Source organism: Fragaria vesca, linkage group LG3, assembly GCF_000184155.1.
Source record: "Fragaria vesca subsp. vesca linkage group LG3, FraVesHawaii_1.0, whole genome shotgun sequence".
Classification (NCBI taxonomy): Eukaryota; Viridiplantae; Streptophyta; class Magnoliopsida; order Rosales; family Rosaceae; genus Fragaria; species Fragaria vesca.
In genome coordinates, this window is record NC_020493.1 from 22,755,440 (window position 1) to 22,777,364 (window position 21,925).

The following is a 21,925-nucleotide window of genomic DNA, read 5'->3' on the forward strand; positions in this document are numbered from 1 at the left end:
GAGAGAGAGAGAGTTGAGTGCAAACCTGCTGACCATTGTCACCTTCTCTATGAATAAGAATCTTGCCAATCTTGATACCTTTACAACATGCTCGCAAAGCATTCTCCATACTCTCACCACTGGTATCAGGAGAATGGTAAGCTGGTAAGCATCAAATGGAACCGTACAGAAATATTTTTAAATACAAAATGTGATCAGACAAAAGAGGCACAACATAAATGCATGACCCGATCACCACCACTTTGGTTCATTAAAACATGAAAGGTTGCATTTCAATCCAAATTTAATTACTACATCTATGTATTTATAATAATCATTTGTTCATTCACAAAGAATGCATCCCAGAGACCGTTTGTTTACTTGATAAGAAAGCCAGTGAGAGACATAGTAGAATAATCATGTCTTCAGAGGAAAACCAAATGCCTTAATAAGAATGGATCTGTACCTCCTAATGACAGATACACCGCATAACCTCTTACAAAAATCCACACCAATATACACAGACCCTGCACAATATACAGGCAAGAAAAGTTATAGAAGATACATCAGAGGCTTAGAGAAACTGCATGTGTAAGATGTCCCAATGAGCATCAACTTACCAGTTGGAGTGATGACCTGCTTTTCAGTAAAAGGTAGGTGTCCCAGGCCATGCTCAACAACCTGGTCAAAATTCAGTATTCTTGATGAGAGATCGGACATTCAAACATATAAAAAGTGGCCCCATACTACTGCGACCTTAAACAACAATATCAAATTAGCCCTTTTGACTCAAATGACCAAATACGTACCAAACGAATTAATCGATCAGAATAGAAAACAAAATCATGCTTTGTTGTTTGTGAATCACGTATGAGGGTATGCATACCCCGAATCTGCACGAAATCAGAAGGAATGGTGAGCCAAAAACAGAAACAACTAAACATGCAAAACGAATTTTGGAGCTTCAATGAATTTATTTAGGAGGGGATACCTGAAAGGTTGACTGAATGACATATAAATTAGGATATATTTTACAGAGATCATGTTGACCAAGCTTAGTGCGGATATGTTGTACAATCAAATCAACGGCTATGTGATTATCTCCACCCCGAGGTATAATGATATCAGCATACTTCTTTGTAGGAAGGATAAAATCATCAAAAGCAGGCTTTACAAATTGTGAATACTGCAGCATTGAAGAAATATGTTTGAAGCATTAAATTGGTTGACCATGGAACAAAGATAAAAACAGGCAACAGAACTAAAACCCAAATCCTCTTAACACCCTTGGTAACTTCTTTTTTTTTTTTGTGACAAGAGTTTTCATAGTTTCTTATTTTCCAGTGCATAAAAGTTGCAAACCTGATCAAGAACTGTTCCGATGTCCCTTCCCTTCTCAACCGTATCACGCCTTATCCTCCTAGCCAACCGCACATCAGCATCTGCACTGAAAATTTAACAATGTGAAGTGGCCTAATTTAGTAACAAATATGAAGTGGCAAACAGCATTCTACTCATAGCAATAACTTACATATAAAATTATCACAGAATTGATAATCAACAATCTTGGTCACAAGTAATAAATGAAAAAATGACTACATGCTGAACCAGGAAAACTCTCAGCGACAGATTAATTTAGAAACAAACATAAAACCAAAGCATATGTAATTTAAAATATATGTAATATAATTAAATTCCTATCAGTGGTAGTAATTGACACAAGCTTTGATAATGCACTACAAGAACTTCTAAAGGTCAAAATGGTGAAAAGAAAATAATTGACCTGTATCAACAAATATCTTCATATTCATCAACTCTCGGACACGAGGATCATGGAAAACAAGAATGCCTTCCAAAATTATGACATCTGAAGGGTTTACCTGTTAAAGAGATTAAACCAGCAAGGTTTCAGTGTAAGAAAGATATGTGATTCGACATGATCCTTTGCTAGAAGAACAGTCAATTTAGTCAGAACTTAAACTTACCCTTCTCGCTGGAAACACACTATTTTTGTAACTTTTGAAATCATAGTTTGGAATATCTACTGCTTGCCCATGCTTCAACTTGTCCATATAAGATAATAGTTTCTCCGTGTCAAAAGCATCTGATAGTACAAAAGAAAAAAAGAATCAACAATAAGCAACAGAACCATCATAAATAAGATCCGGCCAGTATGCATAGAAACTGTGAAAATGGGTGACATGTGACTAAGAGGGAAGCATGACAACGTAATTGGCAGTGAAATATTTTGACCATCGAGTCATACAAAGGGAATGTGATTGTTTTTGATTGCTGTACATATGCAATTCAAACATAAGGAGCTACAGAAAACAGACTTTTTGACTTGCACAACACCCGCTCTGAGAGAACTTAAAAAATTTAATGATGACATTACTGCTCTAGTTACAAGTTCAGTTCAGGGTCTCGCATGATTCTAACATGCCATTTTCATTGATATATAACACAAAATGTATAAAATCATGATAGTCTATGTAGTTATGCTTAATTTACGTTCCTTGAACTTAAGTTGCAATATCCTCACCAGGATGGTCAAAGTTGTATTCATGAACCCGTTTAAGTTCCTCGCTGGTCAGATTATGATAAAACGAGTCCTGTCATCCATGATAAAGTACATATTTTAAAGTATGTACAGGAGAAACAAAAACAAAAAATCCAAATCATGCAAGAAATACATTAGGGAAATCTAGTTCATCACAAGACTTTACCTGGAGCAAGGAAGCATTACCTGGTTAACAAGAACAACACGCTGATCGTGAAGCTGCTGTATAATCATGTCACAAACCGTTGTCTTACCAGAAGCTGCCCCACCAGCAACCCCTGTGACAATAGGTAACAAAGCATGTCTCATAAGAAAATAGAATAAACAAAAGAAACTTCTATTACCTTCTTAGAAACATTGCATGCCCCTAAACCATAAACCAATACTTACCAATAACAAAAGGCTGCTTATGCATGTTTTCATTTGAGGTTGTTGGTGGCTCAATCTTCAGTCTTTGCTCTAAGCCATCCATGTGAAATCCAGAAAAATGAACCCCTGAGGAGGCCTCTATCATATCCACAACTGAATTTGAACCCATGAGCATGGACCTACAGAGGATCAATGAAAGAAAATGCATTAGATTCTGAGAGGACAGCATCAACAACCAAATTTCCTGATCACAAATGATATTAACTAAGCAATATTGGGAATGAAGTTTCAGCTCGAGGTAGCTGATGGTTCTTTTTCTTTTTTAGAAAAGTAGCTGGTAAGTTTATTGGAGAGGTAAATCTATAACGATGTGTTTAAAGAAAGCTGGACAAAGAATGCTATTGATCAACTCTACGCGATTATCTACAACAACTCTTACACTTCAAATAGAGCTCAAAAGAATTAGTCTTGATCAAAGCAAACAATGATCAGAATACACTATAAAAATCTCACCAACAATCTCCACATATATATCTGCCAAATATCCAAATACAGATGACAACAACATCACATTCACACGGACCACACACTCATCCACGTTCCGTGTATCATTCACGTTCCGGAAACAAAACAACACACGAAACAATCCGATTCCGAATCACAACCGGCCGGATTCATTGCATGCTAAGATTCCTATCAATCACAGCAAAACCGGAACAAGTAACTCTACAAACCTCACACCTCAATCACCTCCACATTGACACTTTTTCCACTACTACATGTAATCAATCACATCTTATGCTATACCAACAGACAACCACCACAACAAACGTAACAAACACCGAAACGAAAAAGAGTAATCTCCTCGCAAAATGCTACAGTAAATTCGTAGCAGAGTGAGATCCAATGTGCGTAAACCGAAGGATCAAAAATTTCACACGGTTTAATTTCATCCAAAGCAAAAATCGGATCAAACCAAAACATTATCGAGATTAAGATTTCGAAATTTGCAGCAATGTATTAGGCAGTGAAACACGTACCAAAATTTCCAGAGAGAGAGAGAGAGAATGAGCGAATCCAACGCTGAATTCTGCAAACAATTTTTTGAAGAGAGAGAAATGATGAGGCTGATACAGACGGATCCGAATGGAGTTTATATAGTGGAGCCCGGAGGGTGAGGGAGACCTCGCACCGGAGTCGGGAGGAGGTGGAATGACTAGAATGGGTCTGGATATTGGTGAAATTACGTTTGTGCCATTAGTATGGGTCTTTGATATTTTTTTGGGACGTCAGATTGAGCTGTCCTGCCTGTCCTTCGTGGTACTGAATCAGAGGTGGGCTCCGCGGGGACGATGTTGGTTGGAGGAGGGGTTATTGTGTGTCTGTAAGCGCACGGTAATTGGGGTGTTTCTTGGATTTTGAATGAGAGTTTCTTTTGAACCAAAAACGATGGCTTCGGTTTTAATCAAGATTGGGTGGAGTGAGATTTTCTCAATCAAAATGGAAGGTACGGGGTTATGTGATTACATCAAAACTAAGTCTTAATAACATTTGTCGTAGTTATTTACATTTGTCATGGTTTTATAAACAAGTGAGATAATTGTAAATCATGCAAAAACACTAAATCATGCAGAGTTGTTATAAATAATTATAAATCATTCAAAAATATGACAAGATAAAAAAACATCAACTTTAAATCACTTTTGCTTTTTTTAATTATATTGTCGATACGTGAAACGGTCACTTAAACATGCAATGAAGATTTGGCATTTGTCACACAAACTGACACTCTTGATTGTGCAAAACGTGACGTGATAAAATATGATGCATGGTGTTACATTTTTTTAGGCTAATAGAAACTTAACATGCGTCATGATATCTGCAACAAATACGACAAGTTTCTTTCATGCAAAAAACTATATAATAAAGCATTAGAAACATCATTACACTCATGAAATTTTATGAAAATGCAACAAATTAAAGTTTAATATTTATTGCTCTCCAAAACCCTAGAGAGAGGCAAACGCAATTTCAACCGCACTTGCCCAGTTGTGCTCGCCATCAGCGACGATCTCTGACCTTGTTGGCGTTTGCTGGGCATGGTCAGATGGGTTTGATGGAAGAGTCCTTGACTAGGAGACGAAGATCGACAGGCTTCTCTCCCTTCTCTTTCGGCTGAAGGCCTTGTCGAGCCGGGTTTGTGGGTGGCGATCGGAGGTGCTTTGGGCTACGCAGGGCCAAAATGGAGGTGTGTGGATCTCGATTTCAGGCGCGTTAGGTCAGATCTTTTATCGGATTTTGCAGGTTTGGCGAGAGAGACTTGGTCTCTAATTGGGCTCTCGAAGTTTCTGGCGAGAGGAGAAGGTCAGGGCAATCGATGGGGTGTCATGGATGGTCGGCGATGACGACTTGACAAACAACAACGATGTCTTCTGTTGGCTCGGCAATAGGTGGTGAGGAAGGCGGTGGTGCGGCAATGGTTTTGGGCTGGGAGAGTTGGGCTTCGTCCAACTGATCACCTCTTCAAGTTTGGGCTCTTGGTGGGCAGAAGTTGGGCTAGGGTTTCTTTTTGGGCCCTAGCTTAGTTTCTGTTTTATTTTTATTTTTTTTACTGTTTTTCAGTTTAGTCTAGGGCTGTTTGCGGGTCCAGAGCATTTTCTTAGTTATTGAGCTTTGTCCTTTATTTAGGTGTTTTGATGCTCTGAGATAGTCTCCTCTGCGTAGGGTGGTCCCGGAAGTAGTCAATAATGATAGGTTGAGGACTTGTCCCTTCCTCCTTGTGTCTCGGTGGCTGGTTACTTGTCCCTTCCTCCTTGTGTCTCGGTGGTTGGTTACTTGTCTCGTTTGCTACCACAGAAGATTGATCATAACGCTTCATTCAATGGTATTCAGCATAGAGATTGCTTAGTATCTACTAGGTAGTTCTACTGAGTAGTTTTTCATAATTCATTTCTTATGTAGCCCCCCGGACAGATCATGTTCATGTTGTTGTACTTACTCTCAAGTTGTGATATATAAAATAGGCTAATGTCATTTGTTAAAAAATAATAATAATAATATTTATCACCAAAACAATTTTTTTTTAAACGAGGGACTAAAACATTATCTTCAACTATTTTCAATCGAGAAATTACAATCTCATTTTACCAAACAATCATAGTTCAATCAAGATTATTGATTAAAAGGGACCCCTCTAATTCTTGGTTTTTTTTTTTTGTGAAACATGGACGTGAAGGCTTTACCATTCAAATGAAAAATAACAGTTACAAACCTGACTTGGAAGCTAAATAGCTCGAGAGCAACTTATATGAAACTATTAGGAAGTTCAACCAAACAGAAAGGAAAACTAAAGAAACCAAAACCATAGTTAAGCAAATGCGACATGAATGAGCATGCCCTAAACCTATAAAAATTGATCATCCCGCAACCATTCTACACATAGAAGGTTACCTCGGGATCCTCCATTGCCGCCATCTCAGGCCTTTCATCCGCAGGAGAGCCAGTAGAATACTCTGACAAGACCATGCTCCACTTAGGCCCTGAAGCAACAACCCCGGAGAAAAGGGCCCAATCCAAACCAAAGCAACCCTAGCCCAAGTTTGTTTTGCAGCCGCCACATATTTCTTTGATAGGGCAGTCGCCGACAAGCTACCAACATCCCAGCCACCATCGTCATTGTCAACAAAGACACTCGAAAACAAAAACACATACCTTAGATCCGGATGGAAATCACAGCAAGGGACTCGAAACCACCTTCCATGAGCGCCAACGTCCCTCCAACATGCCCATCAACAACAGCGTTGTTTGCTTTGCTCGGTCCAAACCGGAAGTCCATCACCACGCAGCGACCACTTTCTCTCCCGTCAGCGCGGCTACCCACACAGACCATTCCATCTCAAACCAAAGCTGACTGGAAAACAGCCATGGTCCCGAAGACGACACCATAAACCAAAAGAGATAAGCCGAAACCTCTCTATGCCAGGGATGGTTGACAAGCAAAACCAATCCCATCACCCTTAATAGAACTCCGAGAGGAAGCCAAAAAAACAACCCCGAGTGCCGATCTCGTTCCACCGCCAAGAACCCGCACGCTAGGGTTGAGAGAGAGAGAGAGAGAGAGAGAGAGAGAGAGAGAGAGAGAGAGAGAGAGAGAGAGAGAGAGAGAGAGAGAGAGAGAGCATATTTTTTCACAATTTAGTGGTGATACTAGTTTGTTTGTAAAACCGTAATCTAACTTTATTGGACATGAAAGGAATCAAATCAAGGAAGTTACTTAAGAGAAATTTTATTCACACACCTCCAAATACTAGTTATATATCCTTTTGTTTTATACACTCAACATCATATTTAATGGGTATGTTAAATTTCCAAAATAGATACTTTTATTTTCATAGTTCCTCATCTAAAACACTTCTAATGTGCTGTCAATTTCATCATTATTAATTCAATAGTGATAAAAAAAAATCTGAAAAATTGACATACGCGTACTGACTTGGTCAAGTCCTCAATGACCAGTAATCTCGTATTGGCATTAGTGTGCTCAACCCAACAAGTGCATTATAAAGAAAAAAAAACAACAGTGAAAAACATTGTATCAACTTCACCATGTGATTTACTGAATCTCTTACATAGAGCCATTGAGGCAAAAATACTGAGATCTCTACTGTAATATGGCCATCATTTTTTCTTCTTCTCTTGTATTACAAAAAAGCTAGTCTCACGTGATATACTTCACAATTTATTTTAGCCAAAGGAAAAAAGATTTGAACATATTAATTGAAAATTGAACTAATTTCGGTTTACCCCCATCAACTTTAGGTCAATCATCATGTTAGTCATTCTTCTTTCAATTTCATCAAAAACACCCCTCAATTCCCAATTTTCATCAGCCGCGCATGTCCAAGCCTCCAATCTCCATCCAATTCCTCTATCAAGTGATGACTTGATATTAAGAAGAAAGAAAAAAGAAAAAAGAAAAAATAGACAAATTACATTCAATCCCACAAAAATCACTAAGGTTAAGGGGTTGTGATGAGAATAAAGATGTGTATCGATATGGGGGAAAAATGGTCTGAAAGGTAAGTTTCAGAATTTGACTTTCTTTTTGATATCAAGTCATCATTTGACAAAGGAATTGTATGGAGATTTGAGGTTTAGACATGCGCGGCTGATGAAAATTGGAAGTTGAGGGGTGTTTTTGATGAAATTGAAAGAATAATAACTAACATGATGATTGGAGATTGGAGGAAGTTGTATGGAGATTGGTGGTTTGAACATGCGCGGCTGATGAAAATTGGAAGTTGAGGGGTGTTTTTGATGAAATTGAAAGAAGAATGACTAACATGATGATCGACCTAAAGTTGACGGGGGTAAACTGAAATTAGTCCTTGACAATTTATAGTGTATTCTAAAGGAGGATAGTTTGGGATAATTAGGGTTGTGTTTGTAGTAAAATGTCAAAATAAAAAAGTAAATATGTTGTGTATTAGGGCTAGTTTGGTATTGTTGTGACTTTAAAAAAAAAAACTGTTGTTGTTGTACTGCAAAAATAATCAGCTGTGAATTAAAACAGTTTTGTGTTTAGTAAATGTTAGTTTTAAAAGTATTGCTAAGATAAAATTTATAAATTTCTAGTGTTTTTAGTGACAGTTGCTTTTAAAAGTAACATTCAGATTGCTTCTAAAAGCTGCTGCCAGTGACTTCTAATTTTCAAAAAAACTGTTTTTCTTTCATTTATCAAATACTATAAAATCTAAAAGTTCAAATAGAAGCTGATTTTTTTTAAAAACGAAGCTGTACCAAACTAGGCCTTAATCATGAGGTGTGTATCTATCATTTAACATTGTGTGAATAAAATTTTTCGTTACTTAATAAACTATATATTTGACAATAAAAGAGAAAAAGCAAATAAAACTTCCTTTTTCTTTGATCATTTGTACCTGATTTGACACAATAAATTAAAAACAAATTGTAACTCATGAAGCTCGTTGCAAGAAGCCTATAATCATTTTAATTAAATGTTATAGTTTTCCTTTCGTAAATGAGACGTTGTAAGTTCGAATCGCAATAGCTCAAACAAGCCTACCTTAAGATCAGTCATTTCAATTTTTAAGATCAACTCTAAAATATTTTCATGTGGGTAAAACAATAAGCTATTTGTTTTCGTAAATAGTACAAAAACAATACACTATAGAATGTAACATTATCTTCTTTTGCAACTATTACAAATTTACAATTGATATAAATACGTAAGAAAAATTGTTAGCGACATTTCTTCTTTTGAAAGAAAAACGACACTTTGATTGAACGACTAATAAATAAGCATAAATCAATGTCCAAATTTGGGAAATCACCACTTACAAATTGTGTCATTTTCTTCCGACCTTTATTCATATGAAGAAAATGAGATTGATAGCAGAATGTCATATGCTTTGTTGCTCTCTTACTTCTTTTAGATCATTTTTGCAATTTGATGCTTCACTTTTTATTCAAAAGTAAGATATATATGTTGCATTTAAAGACAGGGACTAATTTCCTTGTCCTTTTAGCCTCAAATTATCGCCCTCGCGAGAAAACCCTAGACATGGCCGCTTATGCTATCAGAACAAAACACCCAACCCCGTCTGGCAGCCCTCCTTTGTGGCGGCGTCGACAGACGGGTCAGAATGGATCCAATGATGGATGCCACTCCAATGAACCTCGTCGAAGTGGTGGATGCGTGGTGGCGGTTGCATTGTCCAAATCACGGAGAGGCCTTGGGTTGTGCTTCACTAAATCAATAACCCATGACCGTGACACTAGCTAGCTCTTAAATTTGTCATAATCACACTCTTTAGAAAGCAAATGGGAGTAGTCGTCTTCTTATATAGATTGGTATATTGACTTTAATAAGCTCCTTCAAATTTTTCCTTCGACTCATTCTCTAGATACTTCGAGCATTCACTTTGATAATTGTTGATGTTTCGAGCGTGTGTTGCTCCTCTTTAGTAGAAGAATCAGTCGAACTTATCTTGTCTAGATAACGTTTATCTGGAAGGAAGTTGTTACTACTTGTTCCTCGTGATCGATAACTTCTTTCTTTTTGTTTTATTCAGCAGTCATTTTCATTCATATATATATAGTAGGCATGTGTTTTAACATACCATTATTTTGAACATGTACAGTTACATGCATATGATCATGATCTCTTTGAACATGTATAAGGATAAGGACTATGAATCTATATCCTATATGGGATTATGATCGGCGCTATATGATAACGATCATCTGTATATGTCATCATAATGAATAAATATACGACTCTGATTGATTTGGTCATTTCTTTGCATATGTAATGTTCAAATAGAGACCTTACAATTTGAACAATTCACAAAGAAACTCGAGCATAAACTGAAGGTACGCACTTGCCTGCATGCGAAATTATCGAATATTGTCGATCTTCCTCGCCGACCAGCGGAGCTGAGAACTTAACCGCACACGGACATCACCGGAAAGAGCAGCTTTGAGCAAGGAACCAGTCGTCGGCGCGGTACGGTATCTTCATTCGTTGGCGGCAATCTCTTTCACTGCTCAAACCACCAATTTCTCTAATGTCTCTTGATCCCAGCAGTTCTCCATCTTATACGTAGAGGAACAATATTCACTTCTTTTGGTTTGGTAGAGACAGGAACAATATTCATGGTTCATTAGAATTAGCATCTCTGTCGCAAGGTTGGTCGGGTTTAGTGGCCTTGCCCAGCTATGGCCTGGGGACTCTAGATCTCTATTAGCAGAAGGCCCCAAACAACATAAACAGTAATCTTCAAATGAGTCGAGCCAGTGAGCAATAATTAGCAATCTAACTCCTTAGTTTGGGCCTTACGTACGTCTGAGGCCTCCAAATATGCTGACTGCAAGACAAATGTTCCCAATTCTCACACTAGCTCGCTCACTACTGCTTAATTATTGAATCATCGTAAGTGAACCCTAGCGGCCTAGCCTTAATTCTGGGTGGAGTAATATGTTATAAATATAAATGATCTTTTGCTTTTGATCGACTTCGTAGAGAAGCTCATCTCGATCACCAGTCGTGCATGCGTTGCTCTTTTATAAGTTCATGAGTAATGAAAATGAAGGCACGAAAGCTAAGCCTTCCTTTGTGCGTTTCTTTCATTATAGTAGCTAGGGATCGAGTTGGTACTAGACTACTAGTATTGAACCTGCGATGGAAACCTAAACCACGCACAGAAAGATGATATATCATATATAGAGAGCAGCATGCGTGAATGATAATGGCGGTTTTGGGGACCCCAAAATAATGATGCATTTCCTCTCTTCCAACTAATATTTCTCTCTTGAGCAAAGAATGCATATATATGATCGATCGAAGACCCAAAACTAACCAAAGCTAGCTATATATTCACAACACAGCTCCTATAACGGATCCAAAATAAAGGCTAAAGTAGTCCATCGATCGAGCTCATATACAATAATACAAATGACCTATATATCGCGCTTAAGAAACTTTACATATTGAGTTGGAACTCGGAAGAAAAACTCTTGAGCAAGGTTTTCTACAAATAGGGTTAATCTGTAAGGCAAGTTCTAGGCTTTCAGAGCGCCTACACCACCGTGTATGGAGGAGTTAACCGGAAAAATTGATCAATGGCGACTCCGGCCGCTACGTTAGGAAAAAGAACCACTTAATTTAAACAAATTTCTGAACTCGTTGGTTTGCAGACTTTTGAGTCGATATTCAGTTTTCTCTATTCATGGTTATATCGTATGTCTTCAACTTTCTGATAATTTCCTCACAGTCGAAGTATGTACCGATCAGTATTACCGAGTAAAAGCACTCTAGCTTAAGCTATCACAATGAGTTATTGGACGAAGCTTTTAGATTACGCAAGTTTTGCAAAATGTATATGCTAATTACTAATCATATTCTTTGTTGTACGTACTCGATTAACTGCAACAAATATGATCTTAAGATCTTTAATATGCTTATAAGAGAAGCTAGTCATCTTCTTCTCCCTCAAATAACTTAAGCTAAATTAACCCGAACTAAAAAGTTAATTAACTAGTAGAGTTTGCACTCTAGCTGTGCTCCATAATTTGATTACAGATGGAGAAGCTAGGTTTTCCACTAAAATGGTCCATTAAATGGGGCACCAAATGTGAAAAAAGAAAAGAAAAGCTTTCCCTCCGCAATGATTTGAAAGTGGGGGATCCAACGTTCGAAAGTATACCTAACCAATGGAATGGACTACTCACTTTTGTTTGCCCCCCTGCTATTGTTCATTTCAAAAGAAAAGCAAAGAGAGAACCCCTAACGTAAACTTGGTTTGATTCCACGAAGAATGTGACCCAGCCACCCAAGATATATACTTATTGAAAAGCACCTCACGTTACCTACCCTCAATTGACAAGTACGTAATTCTCATGTAAATTTTTTTTACTAAAAATAACATGCTTTTACCTTGTCCTTGTCAACCTAACGTAACTAATTTGAAAACTAAATCTCCACTCTCATTAACCGTTGTTTATGTCGACTCATATTACTCTACGTACATAGAAACTTGTGTACATGTAAGACGTTTTTTTTTTCTACATAAGATATCTGACCTATCATTTGTTCTATCAGTTGATTTTCTTCCTATTTTCCATTCGATAACAATCGATTGGAATTGTAAACATATATTCAAATGCAAAAAAGTCAAGTCATACCCATCACAAACATTCATAAACACACTTCAACAAGGCACACAAAGATGTAGTTCAACAAATCATTTATATTAACTACCCTCATGATAGAATATAAGAGTTAAGACATCAAACTTAATATTAGTGGATTATGAATTGAGAAGACTCGCTCAGAATATTGTATATAAGAAGACTCACTCAAAATATGTATTTGCAACCATATAGTGTGGTAAAGTCGAGCTCCTTAGTCCTAACTCCCACTAGTTTGTGGCCAGTAGGTTTGAGGGACCTTCATGTTCGTGCCTTGCAGCGACTAATGTTGAGATACTTTCATGGACTTCAGTCTAATACTGACCGGATACCGTGTTACTAATTTATTAACGTGACCGACATGTCTTACTATTTCACTATCAATTTAAAAGAAAATATGCATATGTGAGACCTTAGAGTTTGCTTTGAACTCACTAAAAATATCGTCTTCTTTTTTTTTTGATGCTAACTCACTCAAAATATCATTCACTTGCAATTGGACGGTTTTTCCGGGAGTATCTATTCAAGACATGATGCAGTTATGATGCAGTTGAGTAATTTTGTGACTCTAGCTATTCCAACCTGATACATGAGATCACCTCTGCCACGTGGAGGGACCAGATCCAAGTCAAACTCACCCTCTACTTTGACTTCATTTCATATATTTGTGTCCCTAAGCCTTAGACAAAGTCGGAGACAACAACGTTTCAATTTCAGGTCCTTTTTAATGTAATATGTACACCTCTCTCTCTTCGTTCCCACTCTCTACCTGTCTCTCTCTCTTTCTCTCTTTCTCTCTTCCTCTGCAAGAGTACATAAATAGTTGGAGAAGCATTCAATGAGCTTCTACTAAATTTTGAATGCTGCTCCTTCCAAAACACGGGAAACCTGCTTTGCTTCACCTTCCCATTCCTCTCCTTCAGATCAGATCTACTACCAACTCACATTCTCAATCCTCCATTTGCTTCTGGGGCTCTGCTTAAAGAAATTCAAGACCCTTCAAAGGTTTGAGCTTCACAACCACACTTCACTCATTCACATCTCACTAATGTTTCAAAAATTTCATTTCTTTTTCTGTGATCAGTGTAAAGGCCACACCTTCACACTCTGTTTCTCTCTTTTTCTTGATTTTGAGTTTTCTGATGGTTGATTGAGGTTTTTATCCAAGCTAATTATTTATTTAAATTGCATTGGTATCTGTATTGCAGATTGCAGAATAAAGAATATCAAGTAGTACTCTCTTCTTGGAGACGTCAAAATGCCACAAGAAAACATCTTATCAAATATCTTTGCATCTTCTCCTGGCAAGAACTTGAGAGGGTTGAAGGGTTTAGTCTCCAACAATGATCAGGCTCATAATCCTTATGCAAACCCAGATGAGTTCATCAATGACTATGAGTTGGCTCAGAGAAAAGCAGAAGAAGCAGGTACAACAAATAGCAACTACTACTATTAAAATTTAATCTTCTCCCGATTCTAGGCCTAAATTATACTTTTTTCTTGGGATATGAATCATATGATTTCTCTTATATAAATTTCTCTAAAATATATGTTTTGGGAGGAGGGTTTTGAATTATTAATTCACTGTCATCTGTTTTCCTGGTAAAAAAATGTATTTGTATCTACAAAGACAGTAATTTTCTTAGTAAAAAGATGGTCATACCATAACGTTGCGCAGAATGCGGTTGCTGCTGAAATGTGGTGGTTATTGCTTATGATGATTTGGGCACGAAAAAACATCAACTCATGACTTGGACCCATTTTTTGTATTCTTTTGCTTTTTGGACCCTTCTATATCATATACACACATTAATTAAGCCAAAAGGAGGTTTAGCTCAGACTAAATTTGAACACTAGTAATGATTGATCATGATTCTACTGAGATTTGAAAGCAAAACATGTATTTCTTTTGCTTTTGATATGAAGATGAGCCTAACCATGTTTTCAAACCCCTTCAACTTGTGGGTTATTGCAAAGTCGAGTGCAGTTCTTGAAGAACTTGCAAAAAATGCTCAAGATACATAAATTTCAAACCCCTTCAACTTGTGGGTTATTGCAAAGTCGAGTGCTTTTCTTGAAGAACTTGCAAAAATGCTCAAGAAACATAAATTTCAAAACGTTAATCTGGTTCTTTAACTTCACAGGAAAAAGAAATTGCTTATTTAATCTTCAGTTTTTGACCACCTTGATGTGTTATAGACTAGAATGACCAGTTTCAGTGATGGAGTTGTTTGAACTGAAAGTGCAAATGGCACATTATGTGTATGTGAGAACATTGTGAGTATTTGATGTGAACTTGTAATTGTGCTAATTTTAGCTGCAAGGAGATACCAAGCAGCAGAATGGCTGAGGAAGATGGACTATGGTGCCTCAGAAACACTGTCTAAAGAACCCTCTGAAGAAGAGTTTCGCCTTTCCCTCCGCAATGGCTTAATTCTCTGCAATGTCCTCAACAAGGTCAATCCTGGTGCTGTTCTCAAGGTACCCTTGCCTTTTTGCAATAATAAGTTCCGGCTAGGGTTAACAGTTTCAATAACAAGGATTTAGAAAATATGTTTCATCTTTGATTGCATACATGCTTCTTGGTTATCATAACCAAAGTCATTGTTTCTTCTTATCATATGGCTTTATTCTTTCTTGGCTTTTCAATTCTCTTTTGGGTTTCGAAATAGGTGGTGGAAAATCCTATTATTGCTGTTCAGTCAACAGAAGGGGCAGCACAGTCTGCAATTCAGTATTTTGAGAACATGAGGAATTTCCTTGAGGCTGTCAAAGCCATGAAGCTTTTGACATTTGAAGCCTCTCATTTGGAAAAGGTCAGATTCTATCATAATTTGCAACCTGTTCTAATAAAAAAAAATGTATTTCACTGCTTTTAAATTCTAGACAGTATGAGATACACCTACGTTAGTATTTCAACCCTCAGTTTGTTATGGTTTTTCTCTGGTTCTTTGTGTCCTTCAATTGTATCTTTCTATGTTTGCTTGTTTTTTTTTTTCCTAACTTCAAAGAAAGTTTGCATTTTCAGGGAGGCTCATTGAGTAAAGTTGTAGACTGCATTCTGTGTCTCAAAGGTTACTATGAGTGGAAGCAAGCAGGTGGAATTGGAGTTTGGAGGTATGGAGGGACTGTGAAGATCACATGCTTCCCAAAAGGGTCATCATCCTCCGTCGGAGGCAGTGAAAGCGCTGATGAGTCAATAGATGAATCTGATTCATCACAATTTGAACAACTATTGGATTTTCTTCATCTCTCTAGTGAAGTGTCAACTGAGGAATCCAGAACTGCCGCTGTTTTGGCTTTCCTTTTCGATCGTTTTGGCCTTGGACTTCTTCAAGCTTACCTTCATGAGAGTAATGGGATTGAAGATTTTCCTTTGAATACAATGGTAGGTAAGACTGATTACATTTGATTGTTTTATACCTTTTAAATGAAACCTTTTGTTTTATGGAGTCTGAGTAGTATATGTGGTAAAATTCTGTAGGTAATAGATACTTTACTAAGCAAGGTAGTCAAGGATTTCTCAGCAATACTTGTTTCTCAAGGCACTCAGGTATGTAAAAATTTTTGCTCATCAAAACTGTTTCATGTTAATAGCATCTTGTTACTTCCTTGGGTCTTAGTTTTTTTTTTTTTTTTTTTTTTTTTACCTGTAGTATGTAATTTCTTATAATAATTGTCACCACACAAATAACCTTATATCTCTTTTGCATGAAGGTCGGCATGTTTTTGAAGAAACTATTGAGAGGTGATCTTGGTGCTATGTCAAAGTCTGAATTTTTAGAAGCCATTAAAAATTATCTAGCACAAAGAAGTCGTATCGTTTCGAGTGATCTGTCCAACTTCTGTATTTGTGGCGGAAAACGTGACGCTGTCCATCCTAGTATTAGTCACTCATCCGATCATGAAGATCTAATTAAAATTCAACACAAGCAGCTTGAGGTGAGGATATGCAATGCTCCATTTTCTGCTAATGACATTGTGCAAGTAGCAATATGTCATCTGAAATATTAATCTGCAGTTGACTCTTCTCTTATATATTTCTGTCTGTCTGGGGTACTTTTAGGAGTTAAAGTCATCTTTCCAGAAAACAAGACTCGAAGTCAAACTTGCTCATACAAACTGGGAGGAGGAACTTAGAAGGCTTGGTATGTTCCATAGATTTGAAGAAAATTGATGTCTAATAGGAAAGGTGTCATGAATCGTAGTATGCTTCGTCAAAGGATTGGATGATCTTACAATTTCTTTTGTCTCAGTGCACCATATTAAAGGTCTTGAAGTGACTTCCTCTTCTTACAACAAAGTTCTTGAAGAAAACAGATTTCTCTACAATCAAGTTCAAGACCTCAAAGGTGTTTCACCTTAATAAACTATCCAGTATATATACTATGGTATTTCATGATTCCGAGCTTAATTGAAAGAGTTTTTCTTTTTACAGGAACAATAAGAGTTTATTGCAGAGTGAGGCCCTTCTTAGGTCAATCAAATGGACAGTCCTCTGTGGATTACATTGGAGAAAATGGAACCATCATGATTGTTAATCCCCTTAAACAGGGAAAAGACTCTAGAAGGGTCTTTACCTTCAACAAAGTGTTCAGAACAAATGTCACACAAGGTAAATGAAATGAAATACACAATTTGTATGATCAGCCATGAATAACATTCTATTACTATAACTTTTTTTTACTTACATTTTTTCCTCGGATATTATTCATGACTTCTCTTACCTGTTTTGTGCAGAGCAAATATATGTTGACACTCAACCATTGATCCGTTCAGTTTTAGATGGCTACAATGCCTGCATTTTTGCATATGGACAAACTGGTTCGGGGAAGACATACACCATGGTAAATCTAGCTTTTGTGCTAAGATATTTATGGCTTCAAATGTAACCTCCAACTTTGATCAGTTGGTATTACCTAGTAGTGCATGATTCTAGCATAATATAAAGTTCATGTTTTTCCTTTTACAGAGTGGCCCTGATTTGACAAGTGAAGAAACATGGGGAGTGAACTATAGAGCGCTGCGCGACTTATTTCAAATATCAAAGGAAAGGTTGGACATAATAAGATATGAAGTTGCAGTACAGATGATAGAAATATACAACGAACAAGTGAGAGACCTCTTAGTTAGTGATGGTTCTACCAGAAGATATCCTTAAGAATTGTATATTCTACCAACTCTACAATTTGACTTTAGTGTCGCAAATTGACAAGCCATATACTACATTGCTGTTTTATTTCCTTAACAATTTGTACATTAGATATACGAAACAAGTCACAGCTGAATGGCCTTAATGTACCTGATGCGAGTTTGGTTCCAGTTAGTTGCACTCAAGATGTTCTTGAGTTGATGAAAGTTGGCCATAGAAATCGTGCTGTTGGTGCTACTGCTCTGAATGAAAGAAGCAGCCGGTCTCATAGGTAGATTTTTTCATTCTTCTCTAGAAGTTTAGCAATAGAGACTGAATGTAGGGTGTAAATATTGTTTCTTGTAGTAGAAATTATTCTAACTAGTGACTTTTGGTTCTTCTGCAGTGTCTTAACAGTTCATATTCTTGGAAAGGAGTTGGCTTCTGGTTCTATTCTAAGGGGTTGCCTCCATCTCGTGGATTTGGCAGGGAGCGAGAGGGTTGATAAATCTGAGGCCACTGGTGAGAGACTAAAGGAGGCTCAACATATAAATAGATCGCTTTCTGCACTTGGAGATGTTATCTCTGCTCTTGCACAGAAGAGCGCGCATGTTCCTTACAGGAATAGTAAACTTACTCAAGTCTTGCAAGATTCTTTAGGTAAGTTTTGGAACTTATGTAATGGAGTTTCTATACTGACTTTTTCACTGTTAGCTTGTTAAACTGGAATGTATTTATACTGTCATAATGTTCCATGTTTAGGTGGTCAAGCCAAAACAATGATGTTCGTACATATAAACCCGGAGCTTAATGCTCTTGGGGAGACGATTAGTACACTCAAGTTTGCTGAAAGGGTTGCGTCCATAGAACTTGGGGCAGCTAAATCTAATAAAGAAACCAGTGAAATACGGGAACTCAAAGAAGAGGTCTGTTAATCTCTCTATTCTGCTGTTTTTCAAGTTTCAACTTTTTATCATTATAGCGCTTAGTATATTCATTGATGCACAGATATCAGATCTTAAACTGGCACTGGAGAGAAAGGAAGCTGAACTACACCAAATCAAAGGTGGTACAAGAAATGCCGTTGATCCCCAAAAGTCAAGAGCTGTTTCACCTTATCGTCTTCCAAGAGGAATTAGCAAGCAAGAAACCTGTCAGCGACCCTTAGATGATGCTAAGATTTCTGAGGTAATTTGTACGTACATGTCCGATATCTTTCCATGTAATTCTATGTTTAAAGGCATATTGAGGTGCAAAAACTTATTTCAGTTAAAGAGCCAATTGAGAAATGCACAAGCATGAAATAGGTGAAAATTGAAAGTTAGTTTTCTTAAATAGTAATGGTACCACTAGAGTTATGACTTAGCACATGATAAATCTTCAACTCTTCCTTTTGTCAAATTTTACTCTACTCAGGCAAGAAGTTGTTCTTCGGGCAAGCAAAGGAGACCGAGATTTCCCTCTGCATTCACAGAGAAAGAGATCATCCCAAAGATACCTTTTCCAGCTGAAGAAAGATTAGTGATCTCTGGAAAGCACAGATCACCATCCCCTCCAGTCAGGCGATCAATATCTACTGATAGAGGGGCTGTCATTAGATCCAGAGTTAAGGCTGACACAACAGAAAACCAACTGATTGTGAAACCAAGATTTCCAGCTAGAGTACCAGTCAATAAATCTCTTGCGAGTACCATGTCATCAAACCCATCAACAGAGAACTCTAGGGTACTAAGTACACAAGAACCAACAAAGCATGATGACATCTCAGATGCATTGTACAGCTTCCAGAAGGCCAAAAAAGTTCATCCAGAAAATGAAGACGAGCAGTATAAGCAAGCTCTTAACGTAAGACAAGGCGGTATCAGAAAAAGCAAAAATGAGACCAAGGCTAAGGCCAAGCAGAACCGAATACCAAAGTATGATGCAGCGACAGCATTGTCTTCTGACTTGAATGGTCGGGAAAGGATGGAAGAGGCTCGAAAGAGTGACTTTTCGGAGCCAGAAAATGAGCATATCCGCATCAGTTCACCCATGCATCCTTCTTTGATGGAAAAAAAGCTTCGGCAAAACTCATCAAGGAACTATATAAATCTTGAACCACGGTACGATGAATAGATTTACCTTTTTCTTAGGTAAATCATTTTTTCTTCTGTGTTCATTGTTAACCATGGTAGTGTTTCCTGTTACGTGCAGAGGATCTGTGCAAGCAGCAGAACCATTAATGGCTGGGAAAACAGAAAACAAGCTTCCAAATGGTGCAAATCGATATCAGAAAGAAGGCAGCAATATGTCCATGCCTGAATTAAGAAGAAGCCGGTCTACACCTCGCGGGAAATTTTTTAACTTTACTTAGATGAGTTTCAAAGTCTTCAATTTTCGTTTAGTACATTTCTGTATAGTGGCTTTTTGTGTTCCAGGTCGCATAGTATTGTATCTGCTCTGAGGATCTTACAGGAGGTGATATTCTTGAACCTTTTTTCCTATATCAGACAATAACCTCTCAAATGAAATATGAGTTACTTATGTATATGTTAATCAAAAGACCAGAGTTATGCCACAAAGAGTCATTACAGTACTGACGATGCTTATTTTAGCAATGAACACCTTTGTTTGCATATATGGGGTTATTGGATTTACTGTGATGGAACTGTGGAACTTTCATTAGTTATGTTGTAGTTTTTTCTTTTTCTTCCATTATAATTGTAGTGCTAATAATATAGCTAGCCGTCTAACCACCCCGAAAACAAAGAGACACTTTAAATAGCAAGCAGTAGAACAAAAAGAAGAAATTTTCTGGGAAAGTTCTGTTTCTCTTTCAAAGAAGGTTCATCAACGTTATAGTTAACTGCAGCTTGAAGCCATAGTTTCCTAACTTCCAACTGAATATTTGAGTCTTAACCAATTGAACTTGATGTCTCCGTATTCTGGAATCTTGGTTTCATTCTACATATTTTGTTGCTTTGATCATCTCGAAGAATTCTGTTCAACAAATAAAAAACCAATCATCTCAAAGAATGTGATCAGCTTCAATCATCTTCTGAGAATGGGAGAGTTTATCTTATGAATTATGATGTTAATTTAGACCAAGTAGATGGTGAGGCCTGTATTTCATTGTGACAATGTCTAACCATCTTCTTGAATCCATTCCCTTTTCGATTTCAAAACCACCATCAGCTGAGAAAGGTTGCAAGGTGCAGGAAAATGAAGACAAGGCGGCTCCAGAGAACGCTGTGACCTATGTCTACCAAGCTAAACTAGCTGAGTTGTACTGCAGTGTCACAGCGACATGGGGAAAAGACCTCACAAACCATTCCCTTTGCATCGAAGTGGCAAAGCCTTGTCAAGAAGCACTCTACATTTGCAAGCTTGACCTAAATTCCTGTCAATTGTGGGGGCAAGAAAGGTCTCAGGTCATTCAACATAGATGGAAGACGAGTAGATGTTTTCTGGGATTTCCGACAGGCAAAATTCTCCAGCAACCCGGAGCCATGTTCGGATTACTATGTTGCCTTGGTGTCCAAGGCAGAGGTGGTTTTACTGCTAGGGGATCTAGTGACAGATGCTTATAACAGAACCAGATCAAAACCGGCTTTCGAAAGGGCTACATTGATGTACAAGAAGGAATATGTGTGTGGGAGAAGACTGTTTTGCTCCAAAGCCATGTTGAGAGTAGGGAAAGAAGAGCATGACATTGTCATTGAAACTTCACTATCAGGGCTTAATGATCCTGAAATGTGGATTACTATAGACGCAGTGACCATTCGGATCATGAACTTGAATCGGAGATTTAGAGGGAATGAGAGTTTGATGTTGTATGATTTTCCAGTTGAAATATTCTGGGATGTGCATGATTGGTTGTTTAGTAATCAAGCCTCAGGCCAAGGCTTGTTCATTTTCAAGCCAGGCAGGCTAGATTGGGAGTCTAGTAGAAATACTGAGTATGACTCACCAAAAGAGAGCTCTTTAAGTACAGAGTTTTGCCATATTCTTTATGAATCCGGCTCCTCTAAAGTGAGTTAATGGTGAATTTAGTAAAGTTTATAAAATCATAGTCATAAATCTAATCTAATGGATCTTATTAATTCACATTATCTAGTCACCATTTTTTTTCTTTTTTCCTTTTCTTTTTGTTAACCAGGGTTATATTTTCTGTCTTCTTCATCCAAGGAATAGAA

At 37.5% G+C, this 21,925-nt stretch overlaps 2 protein-coding genes across 3 annotated transcripts in view; one reads left to right on the top strand and one right to left on the bottom strand.

Annotated features, from left to right (window-relative positions):
- Positions 1-4,037, bottom strand: part of LOC101299563 (uridine kinase-like protein 4-like) — a 5,996-nt gene extending 1,959 nt beyond the window's left edge. Inside the window, exons 1-12 of one of the 2 annotated variants that reach the window (XM_004294856.1) lie at positions 3,949-4,018; positions 2,930-3,087; positions 2,726-2,817; positions 2,522-2,591; positions 1,965-2,083; positions 1,763-1,859; positions 1,342-1,421; positions 971-1,165; positions 789-872; positions 600-660; positions 446-506; positions 26-119 (exon numbers count right to left, since the gene is read on the bottom strand). In XM_004294856.1, coding sequence (XP_004294904.1) covers positions 26-119; positions 446-506; positions 600-660; positions 789-872; positions 971-1,165; positions 1,342-1,421; positions 1,763-1,859; positions 1,965-2,083; positions 2,522-2,591; positions 2,726-2,817; positions 2,930-3,083 — 1,107 coding nt within the window. In that variant the 5' untranslated portion in view covers positions 3,084-3,087; positions 3,949-4,018. Of the gene's footprint in view, positions 1-25; positions 120-445; positions 507-599; positions 661-788; positions 873-970; positions 1,166-1,341; positions 1,422-1,762; positions 1,860-1,964; positions 2,084-2,521; positions 2,592-2,725; positions 2,818-2,929 lie in introns of both variants that reach the window. The other variant, XM_004294855.1, reaches the window with a different exon arrangement.
- Positions 4,038-13,877: 9,840 nt separating this feature from the next.
- LOC101294349 (kinesin-4-like) lies at positions 13,878-20,103 on the top strand. Its single transcript, XM_004296082.1, has 17 exons — positions 13,878-14,046; positions 14,937-15,100; positions 15,292-15,435; positions 15,648-16,007; positions 16,104-16,172; positions 16,337-16,561; positions 16,686-16,767; positions 16,876-16,971; positions 17,058-17,234; positions 17,360-17,466; positions 17,592-17,770; positions 17,878-18,042; positions 18,157-18,410; positions 18,513-18,676; positions 18,759-18,938; positions 19,167-19,852; positions 19,944-20,103. Exons 1-17 carry the CDS (start codon positions 13,878-13,880, stop codon positions 20,101-20,103), a joined length of 3,381 nt encoding a protein of 1,126 aa, XP_004296130.1.
- Positions 20,104-21,925: the final 1,822 nt, after the last annotated feature.